The sequence below is a fragment of the Martes martes genome (genome assembly GCF_963455335.1).
Source record: "Martes martes genome assembly, chromosome: 6".
Lineage (NCBI taxonomy): Eukaryota > Metazoa > Chordata > Mammalia > Carnivora > Mustelidae > Martes > Martes martes.
The window spans coordinates 113,364,608-113,384,688 of NC_137893.1; the positions used below are offsets into that span (position 1 = coordinate 113,364,608).

At 41.3% G+C, this 20,081-nt stretch overlaps 2 protein-coding genes across 2 annotated transcripts in view; one reads left to right on the top strand and one right to left on the bottom strand.

Moving 5' to 3' along the window:
- KCNQ5 (potassium voltage-gated channel subfamily Q member 5) overlaps window positions 1–20,081 on the top strand; it is a gene marked incomplete at its 5' end in the record, with an annotated part of 518,313 nt that overhangs the window by 359,362 nt on the left and 138,870 nt on the right. The window lies entirely within an intron of this gene.
- LOC308345114 (large ribosomal subunit protein eL36-like) lies at window positions 13,540–13,857 on the bottom strand (the record flags this gene model as incomplete). Its single annotated transcript, XM_080807062.1, has 1 exon — window positions 13,540–13,857. One exon carries the CDS (start codon window positions 13,855–13,857, stop codon window positions 13,540–13,542), a length of 318 nt encoding a protein of 105 aa, XP_080663188.1.

Here is a 20,081-nt window from a genome sequence, read left to right on the forward strand (position 1 = left end):
CAGGAGTGAGGAAAGTGAGGGAGCACCACCCCTGGGAAAGCAGATGCCAGAAAGGACTCACTCTCTCGCTCACTCCCCACCACCGACTTTCCTGGACCTTATCTTTTATATCAGGTGAAATCAAGAACAAGTCAGCATCAAATGCCATCTTACAAGAAAGAGAAATCCCCAACATTATTTGAGGGCATTATGCAGAGGTGAAGGGGTGGTGAGCATCCCTGCCTCTCGGACTTCACGCTAATAATGCATGGAGAGCTCGAGAGTTGCTTACGCTCCTTGAATCTGGATGGTTTTCTGTCCCAGTCGGCAGACCCATCTCCTTCTCCCCAGCAAGCTCCTTCCTGAGTTGCTTTCTGGTTCTGTCCTGGGATCCACAACAGTAGAGAATTGTACGCTCAGGGTCACTGTAGCCAGACAGGGACCAGCAGAGGCAAGTGGGCTGTGTGAAGCTTGTCTGTTTGTAGATTTGGAGATCTCTAGGCTGGGGATCAGAAATGAGAAACATCCAGGGAGGTCAGAGGCCAGAGAGAGTGAGGACAAGCCTTGCCTTGAGTCACCTCTGCAGACAGAAGAATATATTTTTTTCTTTTTTTCATCTCAAGCTGCTCGTTGATTCATTCATTCATTTATTCACTCATCAGATATTCACTAAGCACCTCCTAGGTGATGCTGAGAGCCAGAAACACTGCACACATCACACACCAGCTGTACACTGAGATATTCACACGGTCCCCATCCTTGTCTGTGATGCTTCTTTAAGATTGTTTTTCTAGTTAAATCAGGTAGAGAATTTTGAGTATCATGCATATGCAGTCTATTCTCTTTCCTCGCGTTTCCATAATGCAAATCACCTCATATGCAATTGTAAATAGGATAACGATGTCAATGTAACATGGAAGTTAAGGATGATTTTTCCCAAATAACAGCAGCTGAGCATAAAGCGTACCAGCCTAGCTAACCGCAGCAATGCTGGATAAGTATGATACTGCCCATATCCTCCTTCTTGTTTTGGACAATTATTTTGGACACTTGCTCTCTCTTGGAAGCACTTACAAGTCAATTTTCCCTTATCTGTACAAAAGACACAAATGTAAGGTGATAAAAGAAATGATCCATCTTTTTGGATGAATTTTAGAATTGGACAAATTTCTCAATGACACTAATGTCTTATTAGGATTGATGTTTCTGCTAGATCTCTTTTTTAAAGTTCCATAGGTTTATGGAACTTTGCCCTGACTCTTTATCATAAGCCCTGTTCTTTTCAGTGAGCATTCTCACCTAAAACCTGGCTTTTTGGCATTTATCCTACTGTGGCAGGAAAGCCCAGATGTGAGTTTGAGTTTATCCACACCGCCTGCTCGGAAACACATGTTACATTCTAAGTGATAATCTGGACTTTCCAAGTGAAAGTCATTGGCAGCACGAGGGTGGGAGGTGGCATCCTTAGGTCAAATAAATCAAAGGGACACAAATCTGCATCACATGATGGCTTGAAGTACTCTTCATCCAAACTTTTCCCCTTTATCAAGCTCTGTTAAAGAAATCTTTAAGCTTTACAAACCTATTCATCAAAACTATGAATTTTTTAAATTAGCCTAAATTTTAATAAAGGAAACATTTACGGAATTTAGATAGAGGAAATGATAGTGCTGCAGACGGAAACGAATCTTAGCACCGTTACAGTAGAGCAAATTGAGAATATTTTATTTAAAATGTAAGGTAATTTAACAATTGTAAACTTCATTTTTCACTTTATTGAACTCTAAGTATTTTAATGCCTTCTCAGGCATTATTCAGATTATTCTATGTAATAATAGGTGATTCTGTAATATTCAGATTATTCTATTGTTTCTGTAATATTCAGATTATTCTATCGTTTCTTGTTTTAAAACTAACACAAAGAGGCCCCGGGCTGGCTCAGTCAGTGGCGCACCCAACCCTTGATTTCGGGCTTTGTGACTTCAAGCCCCACCTCGGGTGTAGCGCCTACTTTAAAAAACTAAAAAGTAGGGGTACCTGGGTGACTCAGTCATTAAGCCTCTGCCTTTGGCTCAGGTCATGATCTCAGGATCCTGGGACTAAGCCCGTCATCTGGGTCCCTGTTCTGCAGGAAACCTGTTTCTCCCTCTCTCATTCCCCCTGCTTGTGTTCCCTCTCTCACTGTGTGTGTCTCTCTCTCTGTCAAATAAATAAACAAAATCTTTTTAAAAGCTTAAAAAATAAGTAAAAATTTTAAAAATGACAAAACCAAAGTTCCAAATAATTTTTGGAATTAAAAGACCCAGTTCTTTACCTTGCCACACACACACACCCACACACCTCTCTGATCTGTCCTGCGTGTCTAGGCTTCTTCCTGCCGCGGTTTCCCGTGAGGGCGCCCGCGGGACAGCGGCGCCTGTGTTCATCCGCATGTGCGCTGTACTCTCGCCGGACTCAGCCCTTTATAGCGCCCGCTCATACAGCCGCTGCACCTTTGTAAATGATATTTCTTCCAGTTGAAGAGCCCAGTTCTCCCATTTCTTTTTACCACCTTGGTAATTCCCATTTATTTCCAAGTCTCCACTCATATCCCCTCTTTCTGGAAGTTTCCCAGACTTCCCGGGACCTGTTTTGTTCCCCTTCTCTGGGCCCCGGGGTCAGCACAGCGCAGACAGAAGGATCTATAGCAGCCAATGGTCCGTAACAGCGTTCATCATGCTCTGCTAGGATCTTTGATTTCCAAAAATAGATTTTATTTCTGCCAGACTAAAAACTACATTAGAATAGGGACACTATGTTAGTAGTTTTTGTATTTCCTAGCATGTCTCCCAGCGCCTAGCATGTAGGAGATGTTCAGTAAATGTGTGAAAACTAAATGTTCTGACTGGCCATACTAAAGAAGCCCCAGTAATTCTCCACGTATATCCCTGTTTTGTTTTTTTGTTTGTTTGGTTTTTCGGTTTGTTTTTTGTTTTTGTTTTTGTTTTTGACTCTATAGCATCTACCATTATTTGATATTTACTTTTTCTTAAAGATTTATTTATTTATTTATTTATTTATTTGAGAGAGAGAGAGATACAAGTAGTAGGAGGAGGAGAGCAGAGGACAAGGGAGGGGAGAAAAATCTCAAGCAGACACTACACTGAGCAGGAGCGCAAGGTGGGGGCTTGATCTAATGACCCTGAGATCATGATCAGTGCCAAAACCCAATAATCAGACGCTCAACCCCCTGAGCTTCCTCCGCCATCCCACGCCGGGTTGTCTGATATTTTCTTGCTTATTTGTCACTGTTATTCATTATTGGTTTCTGTCACCAGAATACAAGCTCCGTTAAGAGTGGCCCTTTTTGTTTTGTTCATCACTTTCTCCCCAGTGTCTGGGACAAAAGAGGTCCTCAGTATCTGGAAGAAAGGAGGTACAAAATAAAAATATTAAATGTGCTAAATGAATGACTAGATCTAGATTATACTCTCTTCTACTGGTACCAAGCTTTTTCATAATTAGCAGATAAGTTCAGTGTCTCCATGGAGACATTAAAATACTTTGATTTCAACTAATCTTTTAGTTTTAGCAGTATGAACTTCCAAGAACAATTTTTCACTCCTTTGGAAGATCTCTAAAGGCAAGTATAATTAAGTACTGTAGAACCCAAGATCCAAAATCTAAAATACAATGATTGTGTACGAACTTCTGCCTCTTTTTTTTTTTCTGCTCATTCTCAGTTTCTCCTGAGTTTCAATTACCCTTTTGAATCTGGATAATCAAGGATTTATGTTATTAAAGCAAGTCCTTTTACCTAATGTCAAAGCAGGCTGATCATTAACATTAAAAAATAATAGTATAACATGAGTCTGTAGCCAACACTAAAAATGAATAGGATCATATAACAAGAGAGAGTTACTGCAATGACCTAGTTAGTTATTCAACGCTAACATTTTAATTAAAAAGTCAGTTAGTAATGACTGAGTCATTCACTAATGATGTCTAGAGGCAAAATAGGGACTCATGTCCCCAAACAGCTTCCTATGATGGCATTTTAGATCAGCTGGTCCTATTCAAACTAAGACACAGTTATCACTCCCTCCTCAGACCTCCCATAATAATAACATTACTCATGTTTCACTTTCAACATGTGTTTTGTGCTAAACCATGCATTAAACAAGCATTTCTTTAGTACCTGTTAAGTTCTAAGCTTTATGCCCTAGCCTCATTTAGATTATCCTATATTCTCCTGTTTTTAATGGAAAGTGAAATTCCAAGGCATTTTCTGAATTAAAAGATCCAGTTGCTTACCTTGAGGGAAAGAAGCAAATGTGAGTGAGAGAACCAAAAATAAGTAGAATTAGAGATTAGGTGATCTGTAAATATGATGGCATAATAGAAATGTGTAAAATAAACAACTGGTTATGGGCAGAGGAAGTAACAGAGTCTCCATGGCCAGTTGGGGAAGGCTTCTAGAGGTGGGGACATTTGAACTGGGTCTGGAATCACAAAGATCTGGGTCAGTCTGATTTCAGGCGGTCCGGTGCATGAACAGAGGCTCAGAGGAAGGTTAGAACCAGGCTGAAAAGAACCTAGTTTTATAGTCAGGTCGTTTGGATTTTATGCTGTAAGTGATGGGAATCAAAAGAAAATCTTCCTTTGATAAGTAGCACAATGACCCAATCAAATTGTGTTTGTGAAGGATAATTCTGACTCCACCTTGGAGAGTGACTGAAATAGAGAAGGACCAGAAAAGAATGGGAGAGGATGGAGGCTGTTGCATTTCCCGTAGCCATACAATGTACATCTAGACCAAAACAGAAGCAGAAGGAATGGAGAGGAAAGGCTGAATTCAGGGGATATTTCTGAGGCCAGGCCAACAAGGGGTGGTGTTTGAGGTGAGAGACTGTGCTCTCTGACTTGGGCTGTGGTTAGATAATGATGTCATTACCCAAGACGAAGAACACAGAACATTCGACAGGTTCAGAAGAAAGATAAGCTAGTTTTAAATATATTACATTTCATTCATTTGGGGACCATGGGGGAAATACTAGAAATATTTATCTATGGTCCAGGAGATGTGGCAGTTTACTTTTGGAGATCATGGGTATGTAGGGGAATTAAAGGAGCCCTGAGAGGTGGAAAGTGAGAAAATTGTACAAGGAAACAGTAGCCACCATTATGATGAGTAAACCACTCTGAGATCAGACCCGATATTACCACTCTTCTTCTTTGTGTCATGCCCCTAGAAATCTTAATGCCAAGCACTCCTCCTGTTAAAATTTAGGCTTGAGGGGCGCCTGGGTGGCTCAGTGGGTTAAAGCCTCTGCCTTCAGCTCAGGTCATGATCTCAGGGTCCTGGGATCGAGCCCCACATCGGGCTCTCTGCTCAACAGGGAGCCTGCTTCCTCCTCTCTCTCTGCCCGCCTCTCTGCCTGTTTGTGATCTTTGCCTGTCAAATAAATAAATAAAATCTTTTTTAAAAAAATTTAGGCTTGAGGCATTTTATTAGATGCCTTCCCAGGACATGGCTTACCACCTGCATCATCTTCAACAGTAACATTTAACTAGAGTATTAGCTTACAGCAGTCTTCACCCAAAGTGTTGGCGGTCCTGAGTGACAGGAACAAAACTGTGGATAGAGCCTTCTTCCTCTGAAGGACATATAGATCAACATTCCACAGAAGACCCAGGGAAATTAACTAATTTTTAAATTAATGAAATTTAAAAGAGCTCAGTAAGAACTATTCTTAAACCTACATGTAAGATGAAAAGCCATGAAGATTTAGGGTGATTGCAATCACCTGACACTATTCATTTTCCAAGGGGACAGAGGGCTGGAGTTCTCCAGGACATGAAACACCTTGGAAAGCCTACTTCCTTTCCTCTCCATAAATGTCCAAGTTTGCATGGAATCAGCGCTTTGCAGGAATCCAGCATCTTTCCCAGTATCAGTTCTCTTTCCAACACTCATTGGATGAATCAGTTTCCTCCTAACATATCATAGATGATGTCCTGCCGTCTTGAGAACCTCTCACCTAACCTGTTGTGAATGGTAGAAAGTGAGCCCCTAGCCTTAAACCTCTAACATAAATAATCATGGTCAGATCACCTGAGCAACAGACTATCAATAGGAAAGTTCAATCACTGGAACAAGCATCTGCATCACTGGGACAGAATGATTGCAAGGGAAAACAATAATTTAAAAAAAAAAAAAAAGCCTTGAATTACCTACGTATGTACACTTCCCTTGACGTGTCATCAAATGATAGCTGGAGATTTAAAAAAATCAAAGTTTGAGATTTTCAGGAGATGAAAGTAGGAGAGCCAAAGAGGAGGGGAATTAATTGTTTGGGAAAATCTCCAAGAAAAATCCATCTGAAATGAGGGATTACTCTTTCTCTTGACTCAGTAACATTCAGAAATATAGAGGGACGAAATAAAGTCTCAACATAATTTGACCCTAGCCAGAGCCAGAATTCATTTTTATGTTTCTGTTGACAGCCAACAAATTTTTCTTTTTAATTATAAGATGGAAATTTCTAACCGCTATGGCGACTAGTCACTTTTTATAAGACTCACATTTCCAGTGATCAAAAACATTATTCAAATAGGTTTTCGTTCCAAAAAATGAACAAAAAAATCCCCAAAGCAAATTACTACACTCAACTTCTGTGAATCATGTCCCAGCCTGAGGGTGCTGAGATGCTAAGAGCACTCTGTGTGCCTAGTAGGCACCCACAACTCAGCACTGCTGAAAACAGTCCCCTCAGCACTCAGAAATTTCAATGTTTGGGGTGCCTGGGTGCCTCAGACAGTTAAGCATCTGCCTTTTGCTCAGGCCATGGTCCTGGGGTCCTGGGATCAAGTCCTGCATCGGGCTCCCTGCTCAGCGGGGACCCTGCTTCTCCCCCTCCCCCTGCTTCTATCCCTGCTTATACTCTCTCTGTCAAATAAAAAAATAAAATCTTAAAAAAAAAAAAGATTTCAACACATATATAATAGTATCAATTGCAAGTCATATGTTTTCCTTAATGTGTTAAACACTGAATATTTGGGTGAGAGACAAGGAAAGATAGTACTTTTGTTTCCAGCCTCTTTAATAATGTTTTCACTTTATGGTCACTCCTTTACAGGTAGCCTTAAAGTCAACAAATAAGAGAAATTTGAAGTCTCTCCTCCCAAACCTTGGCATAGCTGTCATAAATATAAAGAGCGATTTGATTCTCACTATCTGCATCTTATCTCCGAGTCTTCTGAGCTAGACATTTATCAAATTTGAAGAAAAAAGTAGCAATTTTACCAGAACTGTTGCAGCATTATTGATGCTCTAGATTCCCAGCAAGAATTTAAGCAGAAGAACAAGATAACCAAGCCTTGTAGGGCTTTATTTCCTACAAACTCATAAATAAAAACATTTCAAGTGTTCTGAATTTACATTTCAAGTTATCTTAGAAAATACATACAAATTAAATATAAAGTGATTCCTTCTGTATCTGCTATTCTTCTTTCCTTTACTGCCAGTAAATCGTATCAAATCTAACATTGTTTCTCATGTCCTCAGAGTGGAAGCTCTTTGGAAGCTTGTCAGTTCAGGGCCACAGTGAAGACAAGGAACGAAGAAGTGTGGGTTGACACTTGGCAGTGAGCAGAAGAGTATCACCTCGAAGGTTCTGATAATTACGGAAATCATCTAATGAGAATATGATATAATATTTTTATAGCCTCGGGTTTCTACCTTAGCACAAGTCAGGGAAAGGCTTGTTCTCAGCTTACAGCCTCACTCCTGTCCTCTTGCCTGGAACAGACAGACAGAGGGGTCCCATCCCAGTTTCCATTCCCTGCTTCTTGCATTGTCGGTGGGTGCCCAGCTCGTCTCAGAAAGATCTCCCATCTTTAACAAAACCTGGTGAGTGACCAGAGCAGCTATGGTGAGGAGACAGAAAACCAGCTGGTTCTTTCTGAGGACTTTGTCCTAGAGAACCCTCCCCATTTCTCTCAGAGGAAAAGCCAAAGTTCTAATAATGACTCTTAAAGACAGTCTGGCCCTCCGTTCGCCTCTGTTTTCGCCTCCTACTCCTATCCCCTTACTCCATCTACTGGGCCATCCTGTCTCCTTTTCCCTCATCCACACTTCAGGCTTTTGCACCAGGCTTGTTGCTCCTTTAACTTCCTCTAGTCTGCTCAGGAAGACCTAGTCCAACTCTCCCGTTTAAGGCTGGACATCCACCAGCCCTCCTCAGCACCTCTACCCTCCTTTATCACTCTCTGTAGCACTTATCTCCTAATGTCTATAAGATGCACTTATTTATTGGGGTGCCTGGGTGGCTCAGTCAGTGAAGCATCCAACTCTTGGTTTTGGCTCAGGTCATGATCTCTGGACCTGGGATCAAGCCCCAGGTCGGGCTCTCTGCTCAGCGTGGAGTCTCCTTGCCCCTGTCCCTCTGCTCCTCCTGTCTCTCTCTTGCTCTCACTCTCACAAATAAATAAATAAGTAATCTTTTTTTTAAAAAATGTACTTAGTTATTGTGCTATTATCTGCCTCCCTCACTAGAAGCATCAAGAGTATAGGAATTTTTGACTCCTTGTTCACTTCTGTGTCTTCAGCATCTGGAAATGGACCTGGTATATAAAGCACTTAATAAATATTGGACAAATGAATTCATGCTACTTAACACATACAAAGTGATTTCTAGTTGTCAGACACTGTTATAAGCACTATACAAAAATTAGGTCATTTAAACCTTGGTAACAAGCCTATGAAGGAGTTGTTTGGTTTTTTTTTTAATTTTTTAAAAATACTTTATTTATTTATTTGACAGAGAGAGATCACAAGTAGGCAGAGAGGCAGGCAGAGAGTGGGGAGGGGGGAGTGGGCTCTCCACTGAGCAGAGAGCCCAATGCGGGACTCTATCCCAGGACCCTGAGATCATGACCTGAGCCAAAGGCAGAGGCTTAACCCACTGAGCCACCCAGGCGCCCCAACTCCAGTGTTTGAGAGTGACCAAACCAAGTCATTGTGCTGGCCCTCTACTTCCTCCGAAGGGGAACTTGCAGTGTATTATATATCTAGGGGCTCATTTCAGGGAGGGAGAGGCAAATAGGCCTTTCTATCTGGTCAGGTCACAAGAGAGATTCAAAAAGGATCAGAACAGAACACTCGAGCGCATGGGATGAGCGACAGCCCCTTCCTTCTGGTCCACCTTGTCATGCTTCATCGAGGCTGGAGGCTGTTGTCAGCGATCACAGGATCCTCGAGGTGCCTACGGGCCCAGACTGACACATATCTGTACGCTAATTTACGTAGCTAGCTATAGCTTACTGGAATGTTTACCTCAATGTTTGGGAGACATTTAAGATGATTGAATGGGGGTAATTAGAATTTGGGAGGAGGCTTATTTCTACCAATGTTTCATTGAGTTGATACTTAGGGAATCTCTGCTAACAAACTGTTGCCAAATAAGGATCCTGCTGGGTTTTCTTTAATTAATGAGATGGCTTGGTTGTAATTATTCCATTAATTGTTTCAATGCGAATAAGTACTATGAAGCATCTTGAAAACTGTTTCCTCTTAAATATGTTAAACCTTCCCTCTAGTCCTCTCATTTCTGTTCTTAATTTGCCTGGTAAATCCTCTTTTTTTTTTAATTTTATTTATTTATTTGACAGACAGAGATCACAAGTAGGCAGAGAGGCAGGCAGAGAGAGAGGAGGAAGCAGGCTCCCCGCTAAGCAGAGAGCCCGATGCGGGGCTCGATCCCAGGACCCTGAGATCATGACCTGAGCCGAAGGCAGAGGCTTAATCTACTGAGCCACCCAGGCGCCCCGGTAAATCCTCTTTTAATAAATGGCACAAAAATGAGGGTTACCCAAACTCCAGTAAAATTATCACAAATTCTGAATTAAGGGAATCTAAATGGAAGTAATGATTTGCATTTGTGCTCTTTAAAAAGATAAGATTCCACTGCGCATGCATTTACTATGCAGACAGGCAGGGTAAAATAATGGACGAAGTTGTAAAAATGGGAACTCTCAGGAGTATAAACAATTTTTAGTCTCTAATAAGATAACTAATGTTAGATATATAAAGCTAGCCTTTGAAAACTACGTTCAGTGACTTTTAGATACTCTTCATTGGTGGCAGGACGGGAGGGTTGAAATCCTTGCCTCAATACAGTTCTGTTCCCTGCCTCGCCTGTCAAGATATGAGGCCAAGAGGTGGGGGAACAGCAAGCAAGTCTCCCCCACAAGCACACCTGCAGAGCGGCTGTTCGGGCTTTGGCCCCGACAAGAGGCTATGATGCTCACAGCTCCGCAGTCAGGCTACCTTGAGTTGGGCCTGACAGCCTTTCCTCCATGGAGGCTTCATGGACCAGTCTGGAAGGCAAGCAAGGATGATAAAGGGAGACACATTTTCAGCTGAGAAAATATCCCAGAGCCCTCCTTGCTTCCACAAGAGCGTCTGTCTCTGGTTCCTGATCCTCTTCCCTTCAGCCCAACGCCTCCCCTTCCCCCTCACTCTGAGTAAATTTACTTTCAGCACACCTTGCGCCATGACTTCTTTTGTCTTGATTCTACAAAAGGTCAACCTGACACGGCTGTATCACTTTCCATCTACTCAGGCATTCCATGCTGCTTCAGAAATGGTGAGGAACGCACTTTGTCCGACGCGTTGTTTTCTGGGGCAGACCCTCCTTCTGAAGAGACAGTTATCTTTGCTCAGAGCCCACGTGTTGCTGCCCTGTGAAGTCAATGTGTGGGTCTGTACGTCCACCATTTTGGTCAGAAATTGTGTGCAGGATGCTTTATTAGCTAAAATTGTGCATCAGTCCTCTCATATGTCGTTATACTACTACCGTCTTCTCCAACTCCAGTGTCATGTTGCCGGGAAGGAATAAGTCTACAACCAAATAAAAGAGCAGGAGAGCAGAGGAGGGTTTCAAATGACCGTGACAGATCAGTTCCCTCCTACACTAAGTAATTTTCCAAATCAGTCCAAGTGATGGCAATTCATCCTGCAGAAGGAGGCCATCGCCAATCAGAGGTTGTTTGGCAGGTGTGCATAATGGGTGACAAGAAGTCGGTGATGTATTAATTAAGATATGTTGATGAGGTGAGCAGACACGGTTGGCAGAAAATTGCATTCCAAATACTGTTATGGGCAAATAAGAATAATGGTTTGTGGACAACAGGAACCATCTTGGGGATAAAGACTAGATGTAGCAAAACTCATTTTCTCTCTAGAAGAGAAACTTCAGAAAAACAAATTAGGGGGTGTCTGGGCAGCTCTGTTGGTAAAGCGTCTGCCTTTGGCCCAGGTCATGATCCCAGGGTCCGTCCTGGGATTGCATCCCACGTTAGGCTCCTTGCTCAGCGGGGAGCCTGCTTCTCCCTCTGCCTGCTGCTCCCCCTGCTTATTCTCTCTCTCTCTCTCTCTCTCTCTCTCTCTGACAAATAAATAAAATCTTTAAAAAAGAAAAATTAAGATCAGGGCATGGCTTGGTGAATAACACAACACAGAAATAGGTTATGTTAGAAACAAGGGATACCTCCAGTACTCCTTGTATTTAGCTGTCAGGATAACTCACCATTAAATCAAATTGAAAAATATCTGCCATGTGCTCTGTCTTATGCTTAAGGATCCTAAAAATTGGTGTTCTAAAAATACTTGGAAATTTCCCAAATCGCTTTCTCATTTTATCCTCGTCTCAGTTTTTCTTAAGCCAGTAGGTATAGAAGACATACTGATTCTTAATCTATTGTTTAATCGTTCAAATGAACAACAGGCAGGAGAGCTCATTAAATTTGTTCAAGTTTATCAGTGAATAAGCCCTTCATCTTACTCAATTTAAGAGTACACTTGATTTATAGCATGACTAGTCTTGAATGAATTTGATGGATAACTAGAAACAATTAGAGACACGAATAAACATCCCAGAATCGTGACGGATTTCATAAAGGATGAAAGATTCACTTGAAGATTCCCGTGGTTAATAAAATTGAAGCTATTAAACTAAGTGATCTTGCATATATTTGATTTTTCTTTATGATCTAAATGTTCAAAAGGTCAGAAAACTTCAAAATTTCCTCCAATTTAGAAAGTATTATTAATGGGCTATTGTTACAGTGCCATTGATTTACATACTTTGGGGATAGTTAGCACTTTACATTTATCAGTTTGCAATGAGAGGTGATACGCATTTTCTATTTGTGGTGGGATGTCTTGTTAATAGGGTTTCCTGTAGATTTTCATTCTTAGATTTTTGTCTCTCCTTTTCTTGTACATGGGCCTGGTTACTGAATCCCACTATCAATTCTATAAACTTATGTGCAAGTGCACATGCAAGTGTGTGTGCTAGCGGGTGTGCAATATGTGTAGAGTGAGGTGTGTGTTTTCCTACCTCTCAATACTCACCAAAGGATATTGCTCTTGTTACCACAGAGCACGTTAACACCAGTAACACGTACTGTGGTAACGGGGAGAATGTTCATGTTAGATAACAAAATACATTGTGGTGCTTATAAGGAAAAATAGTATTATGTGTAAGAGAGGAAGAAACCAAGACTATTTTAAATCAAAATACCCCCTGTTCAGGGGCACCTGGGTGGCTCAGTCCATTAAGCGTCTGACTCTTGATTTCGGCTCAGGTCATGATCTCGGGGTTGTGAGATCAAGCCCTGCATTTGGCTCCGTGCTGTGTGTGGAGACTGCTTAAGATTCCCTCTCTCTCGGGCACCTGGGTGGCTCAGTGGGTTGAGCCTCTGCCTTCGGCTTGGGTCATGATCTTGGGGTCCTGGGATCGAGCCCCACGTTGGGCTCTCTGCTCGGCAGGGAGCCTGCTTCCCCCTCTCTCTCTCTGCCTGCCTCTCTGCCTACTTGTGATCTCTCTCTGTCAAAAAAATAAATAAAATCTTTTTAAAAAAAAATTCTCTCTCTCTTTCTCCCTCTGCCCCTCACATACCACTGCTCACACTCCCTCTCTCTCTCTCTCAAAAAATAAAAATAAAAATAACTTGTGTTCTATCAGGAGGCCTAGAAGAAAGATGGATTAGATGATCCCAGAAAGCATGAGGATTTCTCCCAGTAGCATATAGAGGTCTGCAGTGTAGCCTAATAGCTTGTGGACATGGAAAGAAAACAAGATAGTAACTGATTTCTGCTGGACTCCGCCATCACCCTGCCCGTTGCCATTTGGCCTCTGAAAGCCATGGTCCCAAAGCTTTCTGTTTCCTCCAGATTATGCCTAGTGTTTTCCCAATCTACCCACAAGTAGTATTTTTCCCGCTGGACACCTCAACAGTTGAAGACCTCAGAGCTCCACCCTCTGCCCCACAGCCTCTCCTTCCTTCTTACTGAATAAATAAAACACTGGCTGTTTCCAGAGCCCCTTCGGCTCCTTCCTGAAGTTCCACTTCCTCCAAAACCCAAAATGTTTGGGGACTGTACCTGAAATACACTCAGGTAAAGGGAACAAACTGTCACTCACTCTCTTTGTCTTTTCCCAGTCTGTCTTAAGAACGTTTCTTTTTTTTTTTTTTTTTCCCAAAAACACTTTATTACACACGCGGACGGGGAGCTCAGCCCTTCTTCGCCGCCACTTTCCTCATGGCAGCGAGGACGTTGCTCAGCTCCTCTCGCTTCCTCTTGGCGCGGGTGTGCGTCCCCACCGTTTTCTTGATGACCTTGAGGGCGTGCTTGTCCTTTGACACCTTGAGCAGCTCCATGGCCAGCCGCTCGTAGGGGGCGAAGCCACACACCTCTCGGATCACGTCCCGCACGAACTTGGTGTGCTCGGTGAGGCGCCCACGCCGGCGGCTGTGCCTCGGCTTGCTCACGTTCTTGGTCACCTTGTGGCCCTTGTTGAGGCCCACGGCCATAGGGTAGTGCAGAGCCATGGCTGCAGCATTTCAAGGGCTCCCGCCTTAAGAACTTTTCTTATCTTTATTGACCAGAGACAGTCTGGTCAGCTTCAGTTTACCAGGCGTGGAGTAGTTAGAATTGGTTTCAAAAAATTATAGAAGGATTTTGAGGAAGTTTGAGTACAAATGCCTTACTTGAAGTCGTCATACAGATGCATTGTTCTGTCCTTCCTAATATATCTATTAGTGTTCTTACCAGGAATCTGGTTACAATGGCAGCTATTTTCTTATGCATGTTTAAGTTTGAGATCACTGCCAGCTCGTGATGTAATCCTGTCTTAATAAGATCAGTGGTACCGTTTGTCAGGAATTTAATGAAGTCTTACGGTGCTTGGCTGGACCAAGTGGCTAAGATGGCATTTGAGTTCATAATGGCCCCCATAGCCCTGATTTTAGTCAGAACATCTGCCTTGTAGAGTGATACTGATATTCTATAAGGAAAACCTACTTTAAAAACATTGGCATATATATGGTTACTTCTGGTCTATTTTGTTTCTTATGATAATAAAAATATTTTTAAAAAAATAAAGAAGAACCTTTCTTAACCAATCGCAAAAAATCTATCATTGTAGTAAGGTAGTAAAAAGGAAGAGATATCATCAGGTGACCCCAAATGAAAACAAAATTGTTCAGTGCTATAAATCATAGGAGTGAAATTAGGTAATTACTGTTACTCTTCTGTAGCTTCGATTAATCAAAATAAGCACATGCTGACACCAAGACGTCTTGTGGTGAGAAACCATTCACTCTCCAATTGCAATTAGTGTAATAGTGCTGAATAGGCAGATTAGAAAAAAAAATCATAGGCCAATTAACTTATTCTAATTTTTCTACTTCTAGCTAGCCCTTTTGCAGAATGTTGGTCTTAAGGAATTGATAAAGCAGCATGCTAATTAGTTTTTGCTGAACCTGAAGTTTCAAAGTGAAGGAAGCCTCAGCAAACATTCAGCGACAAACATTCTACCTACATAGAGAACTTGCCACAATGAGCAAGGACTTTCTCAAGGGACCGTCACTCAGCACTCACTGCTCATCAGTTTGTGAGTTCTCTGTGTGTGTCTCATAGTCCCAAACAGATTATAAACTCAAGGGCAAGAGACACATTAGCCGTCTCTATATCCTGCATGGTTATGGTATTCATTTGTAAAGGGAATTCATGAAAAGCAGAAAACCTATAAATGAAAGAAATGTTACAGAACATTTAGGCATACTAAACTATGCAAATATCCTAAAAGAAGAGGCAAGGTGCAGATTTTCTGAAAATCAAGTGACCTCTTAGTATCAGAACACCTATCTTTGGTTCAAGCAAGGGTGGCTATAAGGGCAGAAATGTAATTCCCAGGTAAAAAAAGTAAAAAGTTCTGAAAGTTCTCGAAGAACACACCCAGTCCTGACCTGACTCTCAACCTCTTGGTGGCACAAAAGCCATTTGTCTCAGTGTGCTTGGGCTGTTATAACAAAATATGTAGGCTGGATGGCTTGAGCAACAAATGTTTCTGTCTGACAGTTCTGGAAGCTACAAATCCAAGATCAAGGTGAAGATTGATTTTATTCCCCAATGAGGGCCCTCTTCCTGACTTGCAGACAACTGCCTTCTGGCTGTGTCCCCACAATGGGGTGGGGGGTGGGGGACTGTGAGCAGCTCTCTCTTCCTTTTCTTATAAGGACACTAATGCCCATCACAGAGCCCTGCCTTCATGACTTAATCTAAACCTAATTGCCTCCCAAGGGCCTATCTACAAATACCATCACATTGAGGGCTGGGGCTTTGGCATCTGATTTTGGAGGGAAGCAGACATTCAGTCCTAACTCTTGTCACAGGTGTTAACCACAACCTGCAAGACCAATTTCACCAACAAAAAAAGATAAGATTTGCTCTATGATCGACTTAGCTGATATGTACCAATTTCTTAAGGTCAGGGATGTCTTTTTATTGAAATATATTGCTTGTTTTAAGGAATTTTGTTTAAATTTTTATAAGTATTTTAAATTTTTCTAAGTAAAAAAAGCCCATTGCCTTTGCATATTTGCCTATTATAAAACCAATAAAAAGGGATAATTTTATTTCTGGTAGCAATGTTAATTTTGAATTGTTACTTAGGCAGGGGGAGGGTGCAGGGACTAAATTGTTACTTATATTGTTTGGGGGCAAGCTCATACAGTTCCCAAGAGAAAGAAAAGCCTATAAGATAATGAGAAATTGACAAATTAGCAATTCAAATCAAATCAAAACTTGGTTTGATTTCATTCATTTTGGAGACTCTCTTGGTGTTTCCGTTTTGATCTGATTCAGAGCTTTTAGCTTCAATTTCCAACGTTAGCAGGTTCATTTGTGATTTTTTTGGCAAAACAATAGCAGAATGATTATCTGGGTTCAGTTCAAGGTACAGCAAACTGTTTTCAATTTTTTCTAGCTTGCATGATTCAGAGGTTTAGTTCTGATCCCTGCTACATATACATGTAGCTACATGTAGACACACCCATATATAAATCCCAAACCCAGTGAGGTTTAATTTGGTTTGGGGTGGGGAACCAAAAAAGAACTCAGTGAGCCTGCTTTCTGTTCCCAAGAGAGGGAAGAGGAGAATGTGCGAGAAGCCCTACCGCCAACTTGGGCACCTCAGCAGAGAGCGCCACTATGGCTCTATACCAAGGACAGAATTCCCCAACCCACAATGTGACAGGTGGAGCAGAATGCCTGACCCACCCTTTGCCCTGATGGAGATGTGATTTTACGAACACAAAACATGAACACAGAAGAGGTCACTTGGATGTCTCCCTCCTACCAGGCAGGCATTTTAGCACTTGACAGCAACCAGCCTACCCTTAAGTGTCTGAAGTCATGACAAGAGAGCAGACATCCTCATCATGACATCTCACCTAGCAACTAGGGTGCATTGGACCATCGCTAGGCTGAACTGGGGGGAAATAAGGGATGTCCTTTGTTCCTCACTCTTGTCCTATATTTCTCTGCTCTCCTCCCCAACAAGGGAGCACTGGCTTCCTATCCCAGGCCTATATGTTCTCAACCTGTGGCCCCAACACCTGATAAAAAACCTGCCCCTGGTCCTTCTTCAGAAATAAAGTGTAAATCAGTCTTTTGGAATGAGATAGTTTCAAACTACTCCCTTCCCTAAGCCCTACTGAAAAATCCCCTGGGATAAATGAAAATTGCAGGGGCGCCTGGCTGGCTCAGTCAGTAGAGCATATGCCTCTTGATCTCAGGGTTGTGAGTTTGAGCCCCATGTCGGGTGCAGAGATTACTTGAAAAAAAATAAAATCTTTTTAAAAAATGAACATTGCATATAAATATGGTTGATGAATTACTTTTCAGAGGGAGATTTGCATTTTAACAGGTATGAAAAACTTGAAAGGATAAATTATTGCTGGACAAGTTTTAGGAATCAACCAACCAAAAAGGGAAGACCTTAGGAGGCACTGAATTTTCTTGGTGCTCCTGAGATGGATTCGTCTATCAGTATCTTCCTAAGCCTCCCAGACAAAAAGGCCAGCCCCAGATGCTGGCTTTTAAAACCATCTCAATCACTGTTTCAAAAGGCAGAAAGCATCCATGAACCTTAACACCTTATTCTGATCTCCCCATGCCTACCCTACTCCTAGTACAATGTTCCCTTTTTCTGCATACCCCCACTTAGTATCCCCTAAGCAACTTAGTAAAATTCTGTCGTATTCTCATCACTCCCCTCCCTAGATGCAAGCATAATCCTGAAGGTATTGACGTGTCTTCAACTCCAAGTCAAATCAGTCCCATTAGAAGAAACATTCATGGGGCACCTGGGTGGCTCAGTGGGTTAAAGCCTCTGCCTTCGGCTCAGGTCATGATCCCAGGGTCCTGGGATCGAGCCCCACAACGGGCTCTCTGCTCAACAGGGAGCCTGCTTCCTCCTCTCTCTCTGCCTGCCTCTCTGCCTGCTTGTGATCTCTGCCTGTCAAATAAATAAATAAAATCTTAAAAAAAAAGAAGAAGAAGAAGAAACATTCATGCTCTCTAATTCCCTTCCAATACTTAATGTATTAAGAGAATAGTTAATGTGCTACCCTGAAAAGTGAGAAGAAATGTGAAATGAAGTTAGATTGAGGAAGGATGCATATAATGGCCACTAAGTAATGGTCAGTAAGCTTGTGTTTGAGGTCTTTTCTGTTCTAGGAAGAGACAAATATCCAAAAAGACGCCTCACTTTTGTGTATTTATTTCCACATTCTGATTTAAATGTGGAACGGTCTCTAGATCTTAATTTCATTTCCTTAGTATGTATTATGCTAGTAGAATTTTCCAAATTACAAAGAATTATAACTGCAACCCTTCTGACTGATGACTTTCTTTAAAATTTATGACTCCGTTTACGTCACAGATCCTTTCCCTCCAGGGATTATGCAAGGAGGCATGCTGCCCTGCTAGCCCTATGTTACTTTAAGTATACACACACACACACACACACACACACACACACACACACAGGAGCAAAAGTAGCTAGAAATTGATTATGTTGATATTCTGAATAAAGGCAGTAGTTCCAATTTTGTATGTCTAATTAGCTGCAGCTCTTCAAGAATTGGTGCAAATGTCATGGGGTTTATAATGTTGGCATTTCATCTTCACAAAAATGCCATTTGATGGCATAAAACCAGAAAAAACTAATGGTCACAGCAGACAGCTTGTAGATTAGACAAAGGTCACAGTGTTTTAATGAACAGTGCTATTAATTAATGAGAAAACAATTAGAACATGTGCTGTTCGGCATTGAGAATTTGTGCCAAAAAAAAAAAAAATCAGTCTGTACCCAAAACCACTTTGAATAACTCAAAAATAAAGTAGCTGCAAGAACAGAATTTAAATCTTGAATTGTACAGCAAAGTCATCTATATTAATGAAATAGCATCACAGTTCTCTGATGGGAAATATAAAGATTCTTCCTCAATGTCTAGAAAAGAGAGTTACTGCCAGGTTAGTGTTCTCAATAACTATTCTAGATAGAACCCAGGACTCATTTTACCACTGCCTGTTGGGTTTCTTAATTTCTATATGCATTCTCTTAGTCTTTAAGAAGAATAAGAAAAGTGTTCTGTGTTTTACCAAAATCCTGTGAATACAAATGTGGAAACACTATAACTTCTTCGAAACAGTTGATAAAAAAATCATAAACATTGCCTTTTGTTCTATAGGGAGCTGTCAAATCCAAGCTTTTAGAAGCTTCAATAAAAAAGGAAAGAACCATTGTTGATAATACCAGCCTTACATTACAGCTTTCCTCCAACTAGGTCAAGTACTCCAATAATTATTCACTAATCTCTAAAGCAACCATTTGAGTAAATGATGGACATTTTATTTCAATTAAAAACAAGCAGCGAACATGTACTGATTTATCCTGAAGTACAGCAGCAAAGGCACCAGAACCTGTTACATGGCTGGTCCAACTGAAATCAGAAGATCCATCCCTAATCTAAATCATTTCAACTGAGCATAGCAGATGGTTGTATTTTTAAGTCATTTGAAAATAAAATAAGGAGACTCCATCCAAAGTGTCATTTAGAGAGTACCATTAAGCCAAAACACAGTATGATCTTATCCAGTATCTCAATTTGAAGAGGAACACATTTCCTCTTCTGAGTCTACCCATTGGCTAGATGATGGGTGATGGCTTTTTTTTTTCATTGAAAATTTTTCTGAAATAATTGTTGATTCACATTCAGTTGTAAGAAATAATAAAAGATATCCTACATACACTTTATGCAGTTTCCCTAAATGATAAAATTTTGGAAAACTCTAATATCACAAAAAGGATAATAATATTGATAGAATCTGTAGCTCTTATTCAGATTTTCCCAGTTTTCCTTGGAGTATTTGTATATGGTTAGGTATGTATTTGTATGTGGGTATTCAGTTCTATAATTTTATCCCATGTAGAGGGTCACATTCAAGACAACAGTCAAGGCACCAAATAGCTCCATCACCGCAAGGACCTGTCAAGTTGCCTTTGAATAACTATACTCACATCCTCCTTTCCACCTCTCTCCCCACCCCTGACTTCTTGCTACCAGTAATCTGCTCTGTATTCCTAAAATTTTTTCATTTCAAAAATGTAATGTACTCAGTGTAATTCCCTAGAGAGTCATCCAAGTTGCTCTGTGTATCAGTAGTTCATTTATCTTTACTATTGAGTAGTAGTCCCTGGTGTGGA